General features: G+C 55.0%; 5 protein-coding genes across 5 annotated transcripts; 2 read left to right on the top strand and 3 right to left on the bottom strand.

The window, feature by feature from the left end:
• Positions 1 to 76: 76 nt before the first annotated feature.
• BX661DRAFT_142554 (uncharacterized protein) lies at positions 77 to 2,071 on the bottom strand (the record flags this gene model as incomplete). The annotated part of the gene is made up of 1 exon (XM_051532951.1): positions 77 to 2,071. One exon carries the CDS (start codon positions 2,069 to 2,071, stop codon positions 77 to 79), a length of 1,995 nt encoding a protein of 664 aa, XP_051392160.1.
• A 1,441-nt stretch (positions 2,072 to 3,512) lies between these two features.
• BX661DRAFT_193699 (cytoskeleton assembly control protein) lies at positions 3,513 to 6,796 on the top strand (the record flags this gene model as incomplete). Its single annotated transcript, XM_051537803.1, has 3 exons — positions 3,513 to 3,808; positions 3,871 to 4,414; positions 4,508 to 6,796. 3 exons carry the CDS (start codon positions 3,513 to 3,515, stop codon positions 6,794 to 6,796), a joined length of 3,129 nt encoding a protein of 1,042 aa, XP_051392159.1.
• An 89-nt stretch (positions 6,797 to 6,885) lies between these two features.
• On the bottom strand, positions 6,886 to 9,133 carry BX661DRAFT_100561 (integrator complex subunit 2-domain-containing protein). Its single transcript, XM_051532383.1, has one exon. The coding sequence runs from the start codon at positions 8,950 to 8,952 to the stop codon at positions 6,997 to 6,999; it is 1,956 nt and encodes a 651-aa protein (XP_051392158.1). The 5' UTR covers positions 8,953 to 9,133; the 3' UTR covers positions 6,886 to 6,996.
• A 3,724-nt stretch (positions 9,134 to 12,857) lies between these two features.
• BX661DRAFT_181444 (P-loop containing nucleoside triphosphate hydrolase protein) lies at positions 12,858 to 15,546 on the top strand. The gene has a single exon (XM_051535713.1). It carries the CDS (start codon positions 13,226 to 13,228, stop codon positions 15,500 to 15,502), a length of 2,277 nt encoding a protein of 758 aa, XP_051392157.1. The 5' UTR covers positions 12,858 to 13,225; the 3' UTR covers positions 15,503 to 15,546.
• BX661DRAFT_181443 (3-oxo-5-alpha-steroid 4-dehydrogenase-domain-containing protein) lies at positions 15,547 to 16,754 on the bottom strand. Its single transcript, XM_051535712.1, has one exon. The coding sequence runs from the start codon at positions 16,617 to 16,619 to the stop codon at positions 15,612 to 15,614; it is 1,008 nt and encodes a 335-aa protein (XP_051392156.1). The 5' UTR covers positions 16,620 to 16,754; the 3' UTR covers positions 15,547 to 15,611.
• Positions 16,755 to 16,831: the final 77 nt, after the last annotated feature.

The following is a 16,831-nucleotide window of genomic DNA, read 5'->3' as shown; positions in this document are numbered from 1 at the left end:
CTTTTAAAACTAAAGAAAAAATGTCTATTTTGTAAGAAAAAAACTAAAACTAAAACTAAAAAAAGATCCATCTCCATTAGTTGTTACCCTTTGTCTGCTCCTGTTGCTGCCAGTACTCGCGCACGTATCTGGCATCCCACTGTCTGACCTCCCCGTTGCCCATATACGTGCCATCCATATTCGTGTTCATGTCTCCGGCCGGCTGGCTCTTGGCCACCGCCACTGCGTTATCATTGCCCTTGAACGCCAGCTGCGTCGCCAGGTACAGCCAGTTGACAGACTGGAATGGCGTAAAATACTGCTGCCGCTTGCTATCCTGATCCTTGGTACGCAACTCATTGACAAAGCTCTGGTAGTACTCCACATCTGTGTACAACCGCGTCAGCGCATTGGCAATGCCCTTCGTATCACCGCGCTCAACCAGAATTCCTGTCTTGCCATCCTCGATCTGCAGCGGGATACCGCCCGACCGATATGCAACCACGGGCTTGTACTTGGCCAGCGCCTCTGTCACCTTGACCTCAAAGCCCTCGCGGTGCGATAGCTGCAGCGAGCAGAACGACCCGCGCAACAGCGAACACAGCAGCTGATCAGACGCCGGAAGCCGCACCACACAGATGTCCATGGCGTAGCTTGAGTACTCGGGTTGGTTGAGCAGCTGGATAATTTCCTCATACACCACTGTGCCGTCAGGGTCATCAATGCTGCTGTGGCCGCACAGCACAAGCTGTGGTTGCTGGTCGTCCGCGATTCCCTTGGCCAGCAGCAGCTCGCGGAACGCACAATACGCCTCGATAACGTCCGGAATACCCTTAGCTGGGTCGAACCGCGCTAGCTGGATGACATACGGCCGGTCCCCGGAAATTCCTGGACTGCCCTGGTCCCCAGCACACCTGTTAAACACGCGCCGGTAGTACTCGATCTCCGCCACACTCAACTTCTTGTTGAGTCCATCGAGCTCATCCGTCGCCGCGGGCATCAGCACAACATGTGTGTTTGGCACGCGTGGTGGAATGAACCCGGCCACTGGGTGCGAGATGAACAGGTCGACCTTGCTGATAAACTTTTCCCACAAAAATGACCATGTGTCGTGCTGCATCAACCCCGGAATCGACGCTAGATCCGACCGTATCTCGATGTGCGAGCGGTAGACAATGCGTGCGGCAGGATTTAGCTCGCGAATCAGCGGGATTATTGCCGATAGTTGCGGATCATCCATGATGATGATGTCGGCCGACTCGATAACATCATTGCCCTTGCCCCAATACCTATTAAAGTTCTGCTCGCACCACTCAATCCAGAGGTCCTTGTCTCTCTGCTGGAGGCGGTACTGCTCATCATCTGTCACACCCTGGAGCACATTGTGGAACTTGCGCTTCGTGATAACAAACACATCGGGGTTTGGTTTGGCCACATACCAGCGGCAGTCCACGTCCAGCAGCCGCATTAGTCGGATCATTGCATGCCGCATCAGCGCAACACCGCCGCCCTGGGGCGTCGAGCTGAAGAAAATAATCTTGAGCTTGCGCTGCTTGCACTCGTCGGCAAGCCCCAGCAGCTTGTCCCACACGGGCTTGTCTGTGGTTTGCTCAAAGTGCTTGAGGTCCACCATGTGGCAGTGTCCTTTCATGTCGACCAGCACCTCATTGGTGTTGGGATCAACAGCAATCCGCGGAATGTTCCCGGGAAACTGCGGCGTGAACCAATCATACACCTTGCGCGCTGCTGACGCTGACTCCTCGGTAAGCGAGACACCGCGCAGCTTGTAGATGCAAGGGACCACATCAAGGTCAAACCAGAACCGCGTGCACATGGTGCAGATTGGCTCCTTCAGCTCTGGGTGTTCTTCCACAACCTTGACCGTCTCAGCGTTCCCCCCGATGCACACAGCCTGGATGCGGTAGTTGTGCGACGTCGCATATTCGCGTAGCATCTCGATGATGGTGTCATCGAGCTTCTCAAGCTGGCTGGCCTTTGGAATCGACGAGTCAGGATAAAAGGCGTCCTCGTGTGTTTCAAACTCGTTTCCATCGTAACTTGAGCACGCCCACTCGATGCATCCGTCTTTCATTTTTGACAGGGCAACTCCCATATACACCGACTTGCCAATCGCCTTCCTGCGAGCCAGAATGTAGCGGGGTGATCCTGTTTCAAGGATGCTGAACTTGCGCTGGAGAGACTGGGGCATGGTTGAGGTGAATTATCAAATCAGGAGGGGTAAATTAATTATTTTGTGAACAGTCTCGCTGATATTGTTTAAAAATTTACTGGCTGCAAAGGTAAGAATAATATAATATAATAATCTTGAATGGGTATGAAGCAAAGATGGAGGAGAAGGGAGGAATGGCTAAATGCTAAATGCAAAGGTAGGGTAAAAATTGCAGCTCAACCGCGGTGCCGGCTGAGTGTGTATGCTGTGGTCGTGCAAACTAAGACACATGCTGATGCAAAAAAGGCCTGGAGCGCAATGCAGAGCTTGTCACTACAAACATCATCACACACATCATCACACTGTAACGTCATACGTCACTACACGTCAACCACATCGCACGAGCTGGCAGTTCGTGGCTGATTAGATCCGCTGATATTCTATTCATTTGCGCAGTCGATTCGCAAAAACACAATGACGTTTACTATGGGACCGTCCCGGCCTTGAGATCACCCTGCAAGAAACTATTATTTTGGAAAGCCCGATTTATGCAAGGCAGCACTATCTGTGGTCCCGGCGCATATGCTCTGCTGGGCAATCTGGATCGGGCAACCGGAAATGAGATTGTATATAAGAAACAAAAAAGTTAGCTAGGCCTTTCTAGTTATCAATTGTGGCCCGCGAAATCATAGTGACTGACTCCATCCCATTGTGGAAACGGTGAGAAGAGTAACACTAGTGCAAGGTGTACTCGCTGTTTTATTTCCTTATGTGCATGTATGAGTGTTTGTGCGTGCAGAAACGCCAAGAGAAAGCAAGAAGTGAATAAAAAAGTCGATGATTATCACTGCGGGCAAACGCAGTACAACCCTACTCCCAAGTTCGCAAGGATTGCGAGGGGGGAGGAAAAGTCTATGCGGGGAAATATAAAGAGGGCTTTGGCAAAAGAAAAAACGATGCGCACAAGGCAACGAACGTAAGGCAAAAAAGACGAGTCGTGGCTGCTTTTTATTCATTTTCCATCTTGGCAAGCATCAGCAGATACAAAGCCAAACCAAGCCAAGCCAAGTCAAAATCCAACCTTTGTTTTTTGTACAGATTTTTGTTCTTTTTAGAAATTATAAACAATATCTGTGCTTGAAAGGAGCCTGAATATCGTTTTATTTTTCTCCGTCTCTTTGCCTTTCTCCACGCTAAACTTTGTTCTTTCTTTCCTTCTCTCTTTTTTCTCTTCAAATTTACCGCTTCGTTACTTATTTTATTTAAGACATCTGAATTTATACTTTTCATTCGCGGACAACAGGCAACAGCAAAAGTAACAATAACACAACACAGCACAACACAAACACTGCCAGGCCGAACCATGAGTATCTCTAACTTTTCGCTTCGCACGGGCGACCGTGGGAAGGCCGAGCAAGAGTTGATGATGGCCATCCGCAAGGCCACCAGCGTCGAAGAGAATGCACCCAAGCGTAAACACGTACGAACCATGATTCTATTCACTTGTGACTACAAAACATCCATGCCCATCTGGGAGTGCATGAAGGCCCAACCGCTCAGAGCCGACGAAGTCCAGTGCTACAAGGCAATCATCTCGCTGCACAAGGTGATTCGCGAGGGCCACCCAGTGTGCATACCAGAGGCACTGACCCAAACCCCGTTCTAGAGGAGCTTGGGCGCGGCATGGGCGGGGGTGCGTACGCCGGATGGCGGAACTATAGCGTTCTTATTCGTGGCTATGTCAACTTCCTCCTGGCAAAACTCGAGTACCACCGCCTGCACCCTGACTTTAACGGCATGTTTGAGTACGAGGAGTACATCAGCTTGCGCGGCACCAACGACCCCAACGAGGGGTACGAGACAATTGCTGACCTGATGAGCCTGCAAGAGCGCCTCGACGAGTTCCAGAAGCTCGTCTTTGTCAATTTCCAGCGCGTCTCCAATAACGAATGTCGCATTTCCTCGCTCGTGCCACTGGTCGAGGAAAGCTACGGTATCTACAAGTTTGCCACGCGGATGCTCATCGCCATGCACACGCGCGTCGACGGCGCCGAGCATGCACTTGAACCCCTGCGAACAAGGTTCAACGCGATGCACTATGGTCTGCGCAGGTTCTACTTTGAATGCTCCAACCTGCGCTACCTGACCAGCCTTATCACTGTGCCACGCCTGAGCCAGAACCCACCCAACCTGATGGGCAATGACGGCGCGGCGCCGCCCCCTGATCGCTCGCAGCAGGATCTCAACCGCAGCGCTTCGACGTCTGTGCGCACCGAGACCCCCCGCATCCCGTCGCCAAAGATCGATCTTGAGGCCGAGCGCCGGGCTGCTGAGGAGCTGCGCCGCAAGCAAGAGGAGGAACGCCAGCAGCAGCAGTTTCTGCTCCAGCAGCAAATGGAGATGCAGCGCATTGAGCAGCAGCAGCTTCAGAGGCAGAAGGAGCAGGAGCAGCTTGCCCAGCAGCAGCGCGTCGAGCAGCAGCGCCAGTTTGAGGAGCAGCAGCGGAAATACGAAGAGCAGCAGCAGCTGCAGAGGCAGAAGGAGCAGGAGCAGCTCGCCCAGCTTCAGCGCGAGCAGATGCAGCGTCAGGTGCAGGGGAAGATGCAGGAGCTCGAGCAGCAGATGCTGCTGATGCGCGGGCAGCATGAGCGTGACCAGATGACGATCGGTCAGTACAATAACCGCGTCGCCGCCCTGGAGGACCAAATTCGCCAGCTGCAGATGCTCCAGGCACAGCAGGACGCGAGCAAGGATGAGCTCATTCGCCAGCTGCAGGCCCAGATTGAGCAGTGGAAGCAAAAGTACGAAGCACTGGCCAAGCTCTACTCGCAGCTGCGCCAAAAGTACCTGGATCTTGTTAACAAGTACAACCAGGTCAACATCAAGGCCAACAGCGCTGCTGAGGTGATGGCCAAGATGGACCAGCTGCAGGCGAACATGAAGCGCAAGAACCTGGAGCTTGCAGACATGATGCGTGAGCGGGACAGGGCGCTTGCTGACCTGCAGCGCATGGAGAACGGCCAGCAGGAAGAGCTTGAGCGGCTGCGCCGCCAGCTCGAAGATAGCGAGGATAATGTGCGGGACCTGAACCGCTCCAAGGCTGCCGAGGTTCAGGAAATTATGCGCAAGTTCAATGCAGAGAGAGACGAGCTGCAGAGGCAGCTCGACGCCAAGCTCGCCGATGCCAACCAGGCGCGCAGACAGTACAACGACCTGCGCGCCGAAAACGAGCAGCTGCGGCAGGCGAAGGACGACGAGATCGCTGTGCTCCAGGCCGGCATGGACCATAGCATTGTCGCCATGGCCAATCTCAAGAAGCAGGTGGGCGGCAACCAGAGCGACCTTCAACGCCGGCTGGATGCTGTGCTTCAGGAGCACGCGCAAAAGCTCAAGCGCATTCTGGACTCGATTCTGCGGTCGTGCGCCGACAAGACCGACGAGGCTGTGTTTAATCTAAACGACCCCAGCAACCTGGGAAACATGACGACCACGGTAGAGCACGTGCTGGCAACTATCGAGCAGGTGCACGATTCCGGCAACTCGCTGACAGCGTCGTTTGCGGGATACTTGGCCAACCCGGACGGCGACCAAACGCAGGTTATCTCGACCGCCGTTGGCCTGGCCAACGGGCTCGATCATTTGCTGACCAACCTGAAGGGCATTGTGCGTTTCGCCAACGGCGAGGAGTCTGTCGAGCGCCTTATCAAGGTTGCCCGGCAGACCGCCACAATTGGCCGGCAGTTCTTCACCAAGGGCCAGTCGAACCACATGGAGAGGCTGCTCGCCACCGAGCGCCCGGGCGTCATTCTGGACACCAACCGCGAGCTGCAGCAGAGCCTAACCACACTAACCGGCCTCACCGAAAGCCTCGTCCCCAAGGATGTCAACCGTGTGTCTGTTGCAACCACTAACGAGGACGTCTCTGACCTGGTTGAGCGCGAGATGCTCAACGCCGCGCGTGCCATCGACGAGGCGGTCGCTCGCCTGCAGGGTCTGATGAACCAGCCGCGCGACTCATCGCTCACCGACCACCAGGTGCAGGTCAACGACGCCATCCTCGACTCGTCAATGGCCATGACCAACGCCATTGCCCAGCTCATCCGCGCTGCCACGGCTTCGCAGCTGGAGATTGTCTTGCAGGGCCGTGGCTCGAGCACCAAGGCAGCCTTCTACAAGAAGAACAACCGCTGGACTGAGGGCCTGATCTCTGCCGCCAAGGCAGTTGCCATTGCCACGAACAACCTTGTTGAGACTGCCGACGGCGTCATCAAGGGCACGCGCTCCCTCGAGCACCTAGTGGTCGCTGCCCGCGAGGTCTCGGCGGCCACCGTGCAGCTTGTTGCTGCGTCCCGCGTCAAGTCCCAGCCGTACTCTAAGACTCAGGAGAGGCTCGAGTGGGCTGCCAAGGCGGTCACCGAGGCGTCGGCTCATCTGGTGCGGGCCACACAGAAGCTCACGGAGCGTGAGGAGGAGAACAAGCAGGCTGAGGACTATGACAAGATGAGCAACCTCGAGTTCAAGAGCAAGGAGATGGAGCAACAGGTACAGATCCTGAAGCTCGAGAAGGATCTTGTCGGTGCCAGAAGGCGCCTTGCCGAGATGCGCCGTCACGGATACCACGCCGAGGAGGAGGAGAGCACGTTCTGAGAGTCAGGTGTTTTTTATTTATAAATTTCTATATTTCAATGTTTTCAATTCTATCCTATATATACACATACATATTATCCACACTAGCATTGTCATCGTGTTTCAACAGTTGATTGTGTCAGGAAATTATGCACATGGTGTGTGTTTCTGCGATGACAAAAAAGTACAACTTAAAAACAATAGTTATTCGAGAGGATCAGTCAATGATCCTTGATGTGTGGCCGCTCGCCTCCAGGCGCCTTCCCGCGTTTATTGGGCCCGCCATGTCCGTGGGACTTGGGGTTGTTGCCGCCACCGGCATTACCAGAGCGATGCCGGCTTCTCTTCTTAAAGTTGCCAGACGATCCAGCATTGCCTCCGGGAGATATGCCGCCCGACGAATGCCCAGACATATGGTCTGGCAGACGGGAAGAGCCTGTACCGCTGGCATTGCCGCCACGGCTACGGGAATAGTCCAAGGGCGGGCTACCGGCATCGCGCTGGGCTGACATGCGGCCGCCGCGATCGCCGCGCTCGCCTCCACTGCTTCCGCTGGTGATCAGGTTATGCGACCTTTTCTGCTGGCCGGGAGAGACGCCGTACTGCTGCGCCGACTGATGGCTCGGGTGGAAGTGCGGCGGAGGTGGACCAGGCGGCCGCAGGGCGCCTGGAGGCACTGGCGGGCCATTGGCAGGCAATGGCTGTCCAGAAAAGTCGGCCAGCCGCGGCGATGCAATATGCCCGGCGTGGCCGCCCTTATCGGGATGGAACAACTTTTCTAGTCTTATCGCAATGTTTCCTGCTTCGGTGTCCTCGATGTGAACGAACTGGGGCCGCTCGTCCTGATCGGGCGCGTCGATGAGCGCTACGACGTGCTCACAGCAGCCGATCCACCTGGCAAAGTTCTGGTGCTGGTGCTGCAGCTGCACAGGCTGGGCCTGAACTTGCACTTGCGCTTGCACCTGATGCACGCTGCGGGCTCTTTCGAGCACTGAGTCCTTGACTGCACTCACTAGCCGCCTACACTCTTCGCGGATCGTAGGGAAAGCGCAGCCGATAGACACAACTGCAGCGAGCATCGCGTTGCTGATGGCCAGCTGCTCGGCAATGGCCGTGCCGGCTATCTGCACAAGTGTAGTCTGGATGTGCGGCAGGATGACCTCTTTGGCCATGCCCTCGTTGGCCATTATCGGGTACTTTGTCGTGATGGCCGCCGCCAGCTTGATCGCAAACAGCTGCAGGCACGGGGCCGACTGCATGAGCAGCTCGGGGATAAACTCGGAGCATGCATGCATCGACGGCACGTAACCGACCATATCGTCGATGGCCTCAATGGCATACGCTTGGAAGTGTACTAGCTTCTGGATCGTGCGCTGCTCAAGGAAGCGGGCGTGGATAAACTCATAGACTAGCCACTTGACTTTATCGTCCTGCACGAAGCGGGCAGTTTCGATCAGCAGCTGCAGCGCGCTCGACTCTTGGAGCTGAATCAGCGCAGTCAAGTGCGATTTCTTGAGCGCGCCGTCGTCTCTCTGCCGCAGTGCGTAGATCCTGCGCATGGAAGTGCGCGACAGAACCAGGAACTCGCCGAGAACAACCAGTAGGATGTCCACCAGGCTCGCCGACTGAAACACGCGCGTGTCGCTGCGGAACACGACCAAAGGGTCCAGCCAGATGTCCTGTGCGGCTAGCCTAGGCTTGATGGCCTCCGCCTCGGAGCGCCACGCGTTGACAGTTGCGGCAGATACGGCGTGCGGGCTCAGCGCGTGCAGAGAAAGCCACGTCTGGCGCACGCTGGCGGTGAGCTCGTTATCGTCATAGCCCGCGACGGCCGCCCGACAAAGCTGCCCTGCCAGCAGCCCGCACATCATAATGCGCACAGAAACTGATAGCTTTGAGTACTCCTCGACGGTGAATCGCAGCGCCCGCATGCTTGGAGGTTCATCCGGGTTGTTGGGCAGCAGCATGCTGCCAATTAGCATGCGCGCTGCTTTGAGTTGCTTGGAAAAATCAGCAGTACTGCCCGACGACGCAAATTCTGCTGCTTCGCGCCGAGGCAGCTGCTGTCCACCGCTGTCTGCGCCCAAATGAGAAGACTCTTGGGAAAAGCCAGCAGCCAGCTCGCGCTGCAGCACAGACACCACATCGAGCTGGTCCGGGTGCTGCGCGGTCGCCATTGACAGAAGCTCGGGCCAAACAAGCTGGTACTCCGTGTCACGGCCAACTTTATGAAGAATCCATGAAACAGGGAGCGAGTCTAGCAGCTGGTCAGAGTACTCGCCGCGCTTGACCACGTCGTATAATCCTGTTAGTGGACTGCCGCGTCCCGGCCAACAGTTCGGCCGAGAGCCAACGACCCCAAGCCACCCGCACGGCTGGAATTTGCGCCGACCGATATTCCAAACGGACCGGCGCGAGGCTGGCCGCCGTTGACCAGCGGCGGGGCTACAATGGCGGGGCGCCTGGCCAAAACCGAAAAGGCCGAGTTGGGTCGCTTGGGCTGTTCAAGCAGCTGCTCGCAGTAGTAGAGCACGTACATCAAAAATAGTACCTGCGAGGGCGGCGCGTGGTGACAAGCAGAATCCTTGATTGCCTCGGCAGTAAACTCACTCCATAGCAGCATCTCGGGAACAGGCGTGATTGAGGGAGAGGAAAAAATAGCCGACACATAGGCCCTAACCAGCGGGCCGCACTCATTAGCCGTGGCCGTATCTGCACCGCGCATCAAGCGAGTCATCCACTCGCGCACGTCCACGCCGCTGTTTTGGAAAGTAGCGCTCCGGAGAAAATTCAGCGCTGCCGCCCGGTGTAGCGCAGTGGGGACCGAATTTACGCCGCCCTCACAGGGCGCGCTTGGGCTCGGGCAAGCGACTAGGCGCCGGGCGAGGCTGGCACGCGAAAAGTAAGATGTCGTCGACTCGGACGCAATGTCCTTCAGATAAAACAGGCGATCGCGCGGATACGAAAAATCCATGGCCAGCGCGCTGGTCACAAATGAGTTGACATCTTTGACCTGGTCGGTGACCAGGTGAGCGAGCAAGCAGTCGATTTGGTGGGCAACCGGCGACTCCGACACGTCCATGATGGCGAGCATAATATTCTGGTTGGATGTCCGTGTTCCGAACCCGGCCAGCACCAAAAACAGCGCCGCACACACGTCGGCAGAATTGGGATGGTCCGAGGCCGTTCCGGCGGCCTGCTTGAAGAATTCAAAGTCCGCTTCCGTCACATCCAAGCGAAGATATCCAATCAGACCCGAAATCACCCGCATGTATGAAAAAACGTGCCTCCGCTTGGCAGAGGGAAGCAGTGCAGCAAATTGGCCCAGAAGTGCGTCCCTGAGCTCCGAGCCCGCTTGTGCGTACTTTGGCCTGGCGCCACTAGTCGTGAAGCCGACCCACGTGCCCGCGCCAGTGTGGAGCAGCTCGTCGAGGCGTAGCCTGACTTCATCTGCCATTTCAGCAGTGCGCATAGCCTTGGCCAGCGTGCGAAAAAGCACGCTGGGAAGAGCTTTGTACTTCTGCAGTTCCATCACAATCAAGCGCATTCCTTTCGGGTTGTCCAGCGCGACCATGCCTTCAATAACTTCTTTGATCGTCACTTTGTACAGATCGGGCATTACCGCATATGATTCTAGCAGCGTGGTGATAATGCTCTGCTGGATGTCTACGTTGTCCTGAGACAAGTGCCACATGCGGTTGATAATCTCGGCGCCCGAGTTGACCAGCACCAGTCCGCGGACAGACGATTCGAACAGCTCCCACAACAGCAAGCAGTGCTCGGCTATGTCGCTGATTACCAACAGAACTAGTGACTTGACGTGCTCCACTTTATCCGACCCATCTTCATGGTTAACCAGGGGGCACTGGCGCACGACAGCGTGGCTGGCATCCTTGTCTAGCACAAGCAGCGAGCACCGCGCCTTCAGCTCGCCCCAGAGCGAATTCAGGGCCCTCTCGACGCGGCTCTGCGTCACCAACGAGCCTTCCAGAATGCGTTTGCGCTCCAACAGCGCATACACCTTGGGCGCCTTGTCTATAAGGTCGTGGAGCTGAATCAGGACTAGCCGCAAGCGCCTCCGCGCAGATCCAGCCATGAAATCGCGAATGTCAGCCGATGACTACATAAAAAGGTATTGATTGGTAAATGATTAGGCGGTAATGATGCTTATTAGTGAGTGGTATTCACGTTGGCTGAACACAAGTTTAGATTGGATGGTATGCAGTTCACTAAACTGTATGCATTGAGCACATGCGGCCCATGCCATTAGGGCGGGTGTCGCCAGTACAGTATAACGATGGCATACCTGTTCAAAAATTCCAGTTGGCTGCTTCGACCGCGCGCGCCAATGGCCATGCGCCTCGCGCGCAACAGCAGCGTAGTCCTCTTGAGACGACACGGGCCGATCGTCGTCAGTGGGCACTACTGGCCCACTGCCTTCGCCAGAATATAGGGATTCGAAGGCAGCATTGACGGGAGAGTCGCGATCTTTGGAACACAGGGCGTTGTATGCTGACGAGGGATCCTGTAGGGACGGCGGGATCAGCGATGCTTCCTCTATGCGAGTAGAAGGCGATACCAGAGATGGTGGAAATAACACGGGGTCGTGCCTGCTTCCATTGTCAATGTCTTTATCACTGTATTTTTCCGATGTCAACACGGTCCTGGCCTCCTGAGGAGGTATGTTGGACTCACGTAATTCAGCGGGCAATGGTAATGGCAGAGCAGCAGCGATAGACGCAATGTTGCCGTTGGCTACAATGCACCCACCGCCTATGACCTCTTCTTCATCCTCATCTTCTTCCTTCTTCTCAGCTTTATCACCAGCAACACAAACGCCATTGGCGCCTTTGTTGATGCTGGCAAAGCCGCCACCTAAGACAGCTTCGCCCAAAGGCTGAGCTGGCCTAGTCAACTCTGGCACATCAGTGCCATCAGTTGAAGCAGATGCAGAGTTGTCCATGACAATGTCATCATCAGTCGACACAACCACACCCGAGCTGGACCCACCAGCGCTAGGTTTTGAGGTGTTTGGCATAGCTATTTACGGCACCAGTGCAAAGCAGTAGCAACAAAAAAACTGGGGGAAATACTAAAAGGGCGTTGCCGACTTGACTTTTATCGGCCACCAATACAAGCCAATAGAATAAAAAAAGCAGGTTGGCCAAAGATAAAACAAAAAAGTGAATGAATGTGAGAGCCGTGACGCGCGATTAGCCTCGAATGAATTTTGCTCAAGAAATAATAATATGAGGGGTGGGAAGACTGGAAAATAAGCGTCGACAATGAAATGCAGAAATTGAATTGAGCGGATGAGAGCAAAACTTGCTGCTCGAGTCCAACAAAATAAAGTAAAAATAAAATATAAATTGCTCAGCAATAACAAAACAAAAAACAAAAATAAACTGCAGCGCGCAGAATACTCGAGGGTGCTCAAATGAAAAGAGAGGTTGATACAGAAGTAGCAGGCGCGGTGGCAGTATTGCGCCTGAGCTTTGAATGTGCAAATGTGTAAACGAGCAAAAAATGAGAAGAAAAAATTTAAAAAATTTAAAACTCGGACTTTACTAAACAATTAGAAGAGTTGAGTTTATGTACGAAAATTAGAGAATTTCTCTGCCCGAGAGGGAAGGAGTTCAAACTTGTGGATAATTTATTTTGCTATTTTGCTTCAATTTCAAGCAATCCGGAGAAGCAAGACGAAAGCATCCCTCATACTCGCTTTTATACCCTCTGAGTATTCCAGCTTTTTCTTTTTCTTTTTGCCCAGCATAATTAAAGTCAAGTGCTTTAAAAATTGGCCAATGGCAATCATCGGGATTTCTGTTTCTCTTTTCTGCTGCTCCCTGTGGCAGTGCGATAAAAGAAAAATCGGACACATACCGGCTCAAATAAAATGTCGGCTCGAACAGACTTGTCGAGCCGCAAAATTGCTCTTGATTGAAATTAAATGTGTTGATTGGATTCGGAAACACCGCAGCACCAATAATCACGGTCAGCATGCCGAGTCTGAGCGAATGGTATGTGGCGGCAGAATCTGCTGCGAAAAAAAACAGTGAGGAACACTTTGATCTAGCACTTTTTTTTTTTTGCTTGAAAAGTTTTCCAACCACTATCTTTATATTCTCGACATTCTCCATCCCCCCGCACACACACAAACAATTGCCAAACACAATTCTTCCTCTCCTTGAGCGACATAGTTTCGAAAATAGTTTATCTTTGCAATTTTACTTCTTATTCTTTGAAAAGTATATAGTTTATCTGGGCTGATCTGATTAGTTTTTAGTACCTTTTCCTGTATAGTTTGCACACGACCTGTATTCTCGCACGCCGTTCTCATTGACAGCATCCCCAAACAGCACACCGCATCATCTGCCAACAAGTGCTGCCCCTGCTTCCCAGTACATACATTTTCTTTTCCCAACACTTCATCACATCTAGACTCGACACATGCAGCGGTTTATCACTCCCTCCGCCCGCCTGGCACCGCGCTCACTCGCCCGCCTGTCGGCCTCCAGCAGCACGACTCTCACGGCACTTAGTGCCTGCAGACGGCTGCTGATGCCGGCCCAAGGCACAATGCTCCAGCAAGCTCCGGCACTCGCCCGCTTCCTCTCGAGCGAGTCTCTTGCGCGCCAGATGTCGTCCGCCGGAGCCGAGGACCAGATCAGCACAGGCCCAAGGGTGCAGACTGCCCAGAAGACCGATGCTCCAGTAGCTGATGAGTACGTGCCTGTTGAATTCGCGTCGTACGATAATGTGCACGAGAACACCAAGAAGGCCATTGACCGCGTCATGGGTTTTAAGACAGCCAGCAAGGTGCAAGACCAGATTATCTCGCGGCTGCCGATCGAGGGCGACATCATGGTGAAGGCCAAGACCGGAACCGGAAAGACCATGGCGTTCCTGATCCCGGCCATCGAGACGCTCCTGAGTGAGTACGCGAAGGACCCGGAGCGCGCGAAGAAGGGTCGTGCGGTCGGGTGCCTGATTGTCAGCCCCACGCGCGAGCTGGCCAAGCAGATCGCCACCGAGGCCGAGCGCCTGGTCAAGTTCCATGGGTGGAACGTGCAGTCGCTCATCGGCGGCGAGCGGCCACGCGAGCAGCTCGAGCGGCTGAAGTATGCACGGTCGGATATTGTCATTGGCACGCCCGGCCGCATCCTCGACTTCATGGACAACCAGCCCACGTTCTCACAGCTGGCCGAGAAGACCAAGCTTCTAATCTTTGACGAGGCCGATGTGCTGCTGCAGATGGGTTTCCGCAAGGAGGTTGACGAGATTGTCAAGCGCGCGCCCAGCGATCGCCAGACATTCCTTGTTTCGGCCACGTTGGACCGGAAGGTGCGCGACCTGGCGCCGACAGTGTTCGAGCGCGGCTTCGACCTGATCGACTGCGTCGACAAGGGCGAGACTAACACGCACGATCACGTCAAGCAGGAGTACGTCGAGGCCGAGCACTCGCAGCACTTCCCGCTGATCTGCGACATCATCCAGTCGCATATCGACAAGAATAAGGCCGAGGACCGCGGCAGCAAGATTGTCATATTCCTGCCGACCGTCAAGTGCGCCGATATGTACGCGCAGCTGCTCCGCACCCTGATGCGCAAGGGCTCGTCGCCACAGGCCAGTCGCAGCTTTGGCGGCCGCGGCAAGTTCGACAACAGACGCGGCGGTGCCGGTGCAGGCGCCTTTGGCTCCGCCGACAGCGAGGTCATCGATGTGTCGGTGCTGCACGGCAAGATCTCGCAGGAGTCGCGCACGCGCCGCTCTGATAGCTTCCGTAAGTTCCCGGTGACCATCGGCAACACGTCGATCCTGGTTACCACCGATGTCTCGGCGCGCGGTGTCGACTACCCCAACGTCTCGATGGTTCTCCAGGTTGGCGTGCCGTCGGAGCGCGACGCCTACGTGCATCGCCTCGGCCGTACGGGCCGTGCGGGCAAGTCGGGCGAGGGTGTGATCCTGCTGGCCCCGGTGGAGATGGGCTTCCTCAAGTGCCTCAACAACGTGCCTATCACCAAAAGCGAGAAGTACACGCCCGAGTACATGGAGCAGATCTCCAAGTTTGGCTCTGAGGGTCTGCAGCGCTTTTCGTCGCGCTGGGAGGCTGCCGTCACGAACATGGACCAGGAGATTGTCCAGGGCGCCTTCCTGTCGCTGGTTGCCTTCTACCAGGCCCACGCCGAGATGATCGGCGGCCCCCGCGGCAAGGAAATTGTTGAAGGCTCAAACTCGATCCTTGAGACCTTTGGCACCGAGCAACCACCACTTCCCGCTATGCTGCGCGCGTCTCTGGGCGTCGACCGTGGCCAGCGGAAGTCGTCGTTTGGCAACAACGGCTCCTTCAACCGCTCGAGCGGCTCACGCGGCTCCAGCTCGGGCTTCTCCCGGAACAACGACCGCGGCTCGAGCTACCCGAGAAACGACCGTAGCGACCGCAGCTCTAGCTTCTCTCGCAACGACCGCAGCTCCAGCTCATTTGGCAGCGACCGCGGCTCCAGCTACCCGAGGAACGATCGCAGCGACCGCAGCTCTAGCTTCTCTCGCAATGACCGCGGCTCCAGCTCATTTGGCAGCGACCGTAGCTCTAGCTTCTCTAAAGGTGGCGACCGTAGCTCGAGCTTCTCGAGAGGCGGTGACCGCGGCTCAAGCTCATCCAGCAGCGAGCGGAGCAGCAGTGACAAGCCCTGGGTGAAGCGTGGTAGTGACTCCGGCCGCTACTAAAGCGTATGCCCCTCCACAACATTAAAATCGTTCAATTTATCTTTATTTTTTATTTCAAATTGCCCATCGAAAAATCACACCAAAGCCGAAAAAAGTATCCCTACACATACTACCAGATGAACGGCACGAGCGCGCGCCGGTTGCGCGGGTACTTGTCTCCAAACGTCCTTTTGTACCACCGGTGCGACTCGCTAGCCGTGATACCGAGTCCCGTTATGATCCACCCGATGTTCCACAGAAGAGTTGTCGCTTGGAACCCGGTCACCATCCAGATCGCCACATACACAAGGATCTCGCATAAAAAGTGCGGGCACGCCACATACGCGAACAAGTCGCCTGTCGGGACCACGTAGCCCGAGTCTTCGCGCAGCGACTGGGTGCGCAGATTGTACAGGATATGGTGGCAGCGCCATTGGTGAACCGATGCATAAGTATAGGTCGCCAGACCTGCAATGACCGCCCAGACCGGCGGAGACTTCCACGCCGGCCTGTAGAACGAGTCAACAACCACTGCAAGAGGCGTCACTGCATAGTAGATGATTCCCACTGCATACTGGGAAATGTGCATGCGCGCCTTGGTGGCGGGCTGGTCGTACACGCTCTCTTTGAGCCGCAGCATAATATGCATATTACACATGGTTAACGCAAGCACCGTGATTTTGTGAGGGAACGCCACGACCGTTGCTAGATCACTGTCGAGGATCCGCTGCTCCCACGATATATACAGCTGGATGAAGCACTTTGCTGTGGCTTCTGGCAGCTGCGAGCCACTCTGGCCCTTGACCCAGTTGATGATGTCCAGAGTCACCAATGCGCTGCATATTGTGCCAAAGATGTAAAAATGGGAAAAAGTGTGCTTTGGCACTGTCATCTGCGCGAACCATTGGGGCACAATGCTTGCCGACCCTGAGTGCTCCCCCGAATTGCGGTTGCCCGCAATGCTAGCAGTGCTGCTGTCTGACGCGCCTTGCACTGGCTCTGCTGGCTCCTCTTTGGCTTCCTCCCGGGTCTTGCCGTACTTTACAAAGGTGTCACGCGTCCACGGAAAGGCCTCGAATACCAGCGCGAGCAGGGCGAAAAGCGCGTATACTGATCGTATGAAATATGCCAAGTACATACTCGTTTTACTATGCTATTTATGAGACGAACAAAGACAAAGATATGCACTAAAGCCATGAAGAGCACGAGGGAGGTTAGGTGCTTGAATGGATGGCTGCATTTTAGATGGCGCCATACGCATGACAAACACTGCCATTTTATTCAACTGCGACTGTTAATCCGAGCCCGCGTGTTGATTACAAAATGAAGAACCTCGAAACCACACTGTAA

The sequence above is a fragment of the Kickxella alabastrina genome, assembly GCF_025024165.1.
Source record: "Kickxella alabastrina strain RSA 675 chromosome Unknown BX661scaffold_9, whole genome shotgun sequence".
NCBI classification, from domain to species: domain Eukaryota; kingdom Fungi; phylum Kickxellomycota; class Kickxellomycetes; order Kickxellales; family Kickxellaceae; genus Kickxella; species Kickxella alabastrina.
This window is presented reverse-complemented; position numbering and strand designations above follow the sequence as displayed.

Coding starts and splice junctions, on each gene's coding strand:
- BX661DRAFT_100561 (XM_051532383.1), bottom strand. CDS start 8,952: ATGGCGACCGCGCAGCACCCGGACCAGCTCGATGTGGTGTCTGTGCTG.
- BX661DRAFT_181444 (XM_051535713.1), top strand. CDS start 13,226: ATGCAGCGGTTTATCACTCCCTCCGCCCGCCTGGCACCGCGCTCACTC.
- BX661DRAFT_181443 (XM_051535712.1), bottom strand. CDS start 16,619: ATGTACTTGGCATATTTCATACGATCAGTATACGCGCTTTTCGCCCTG.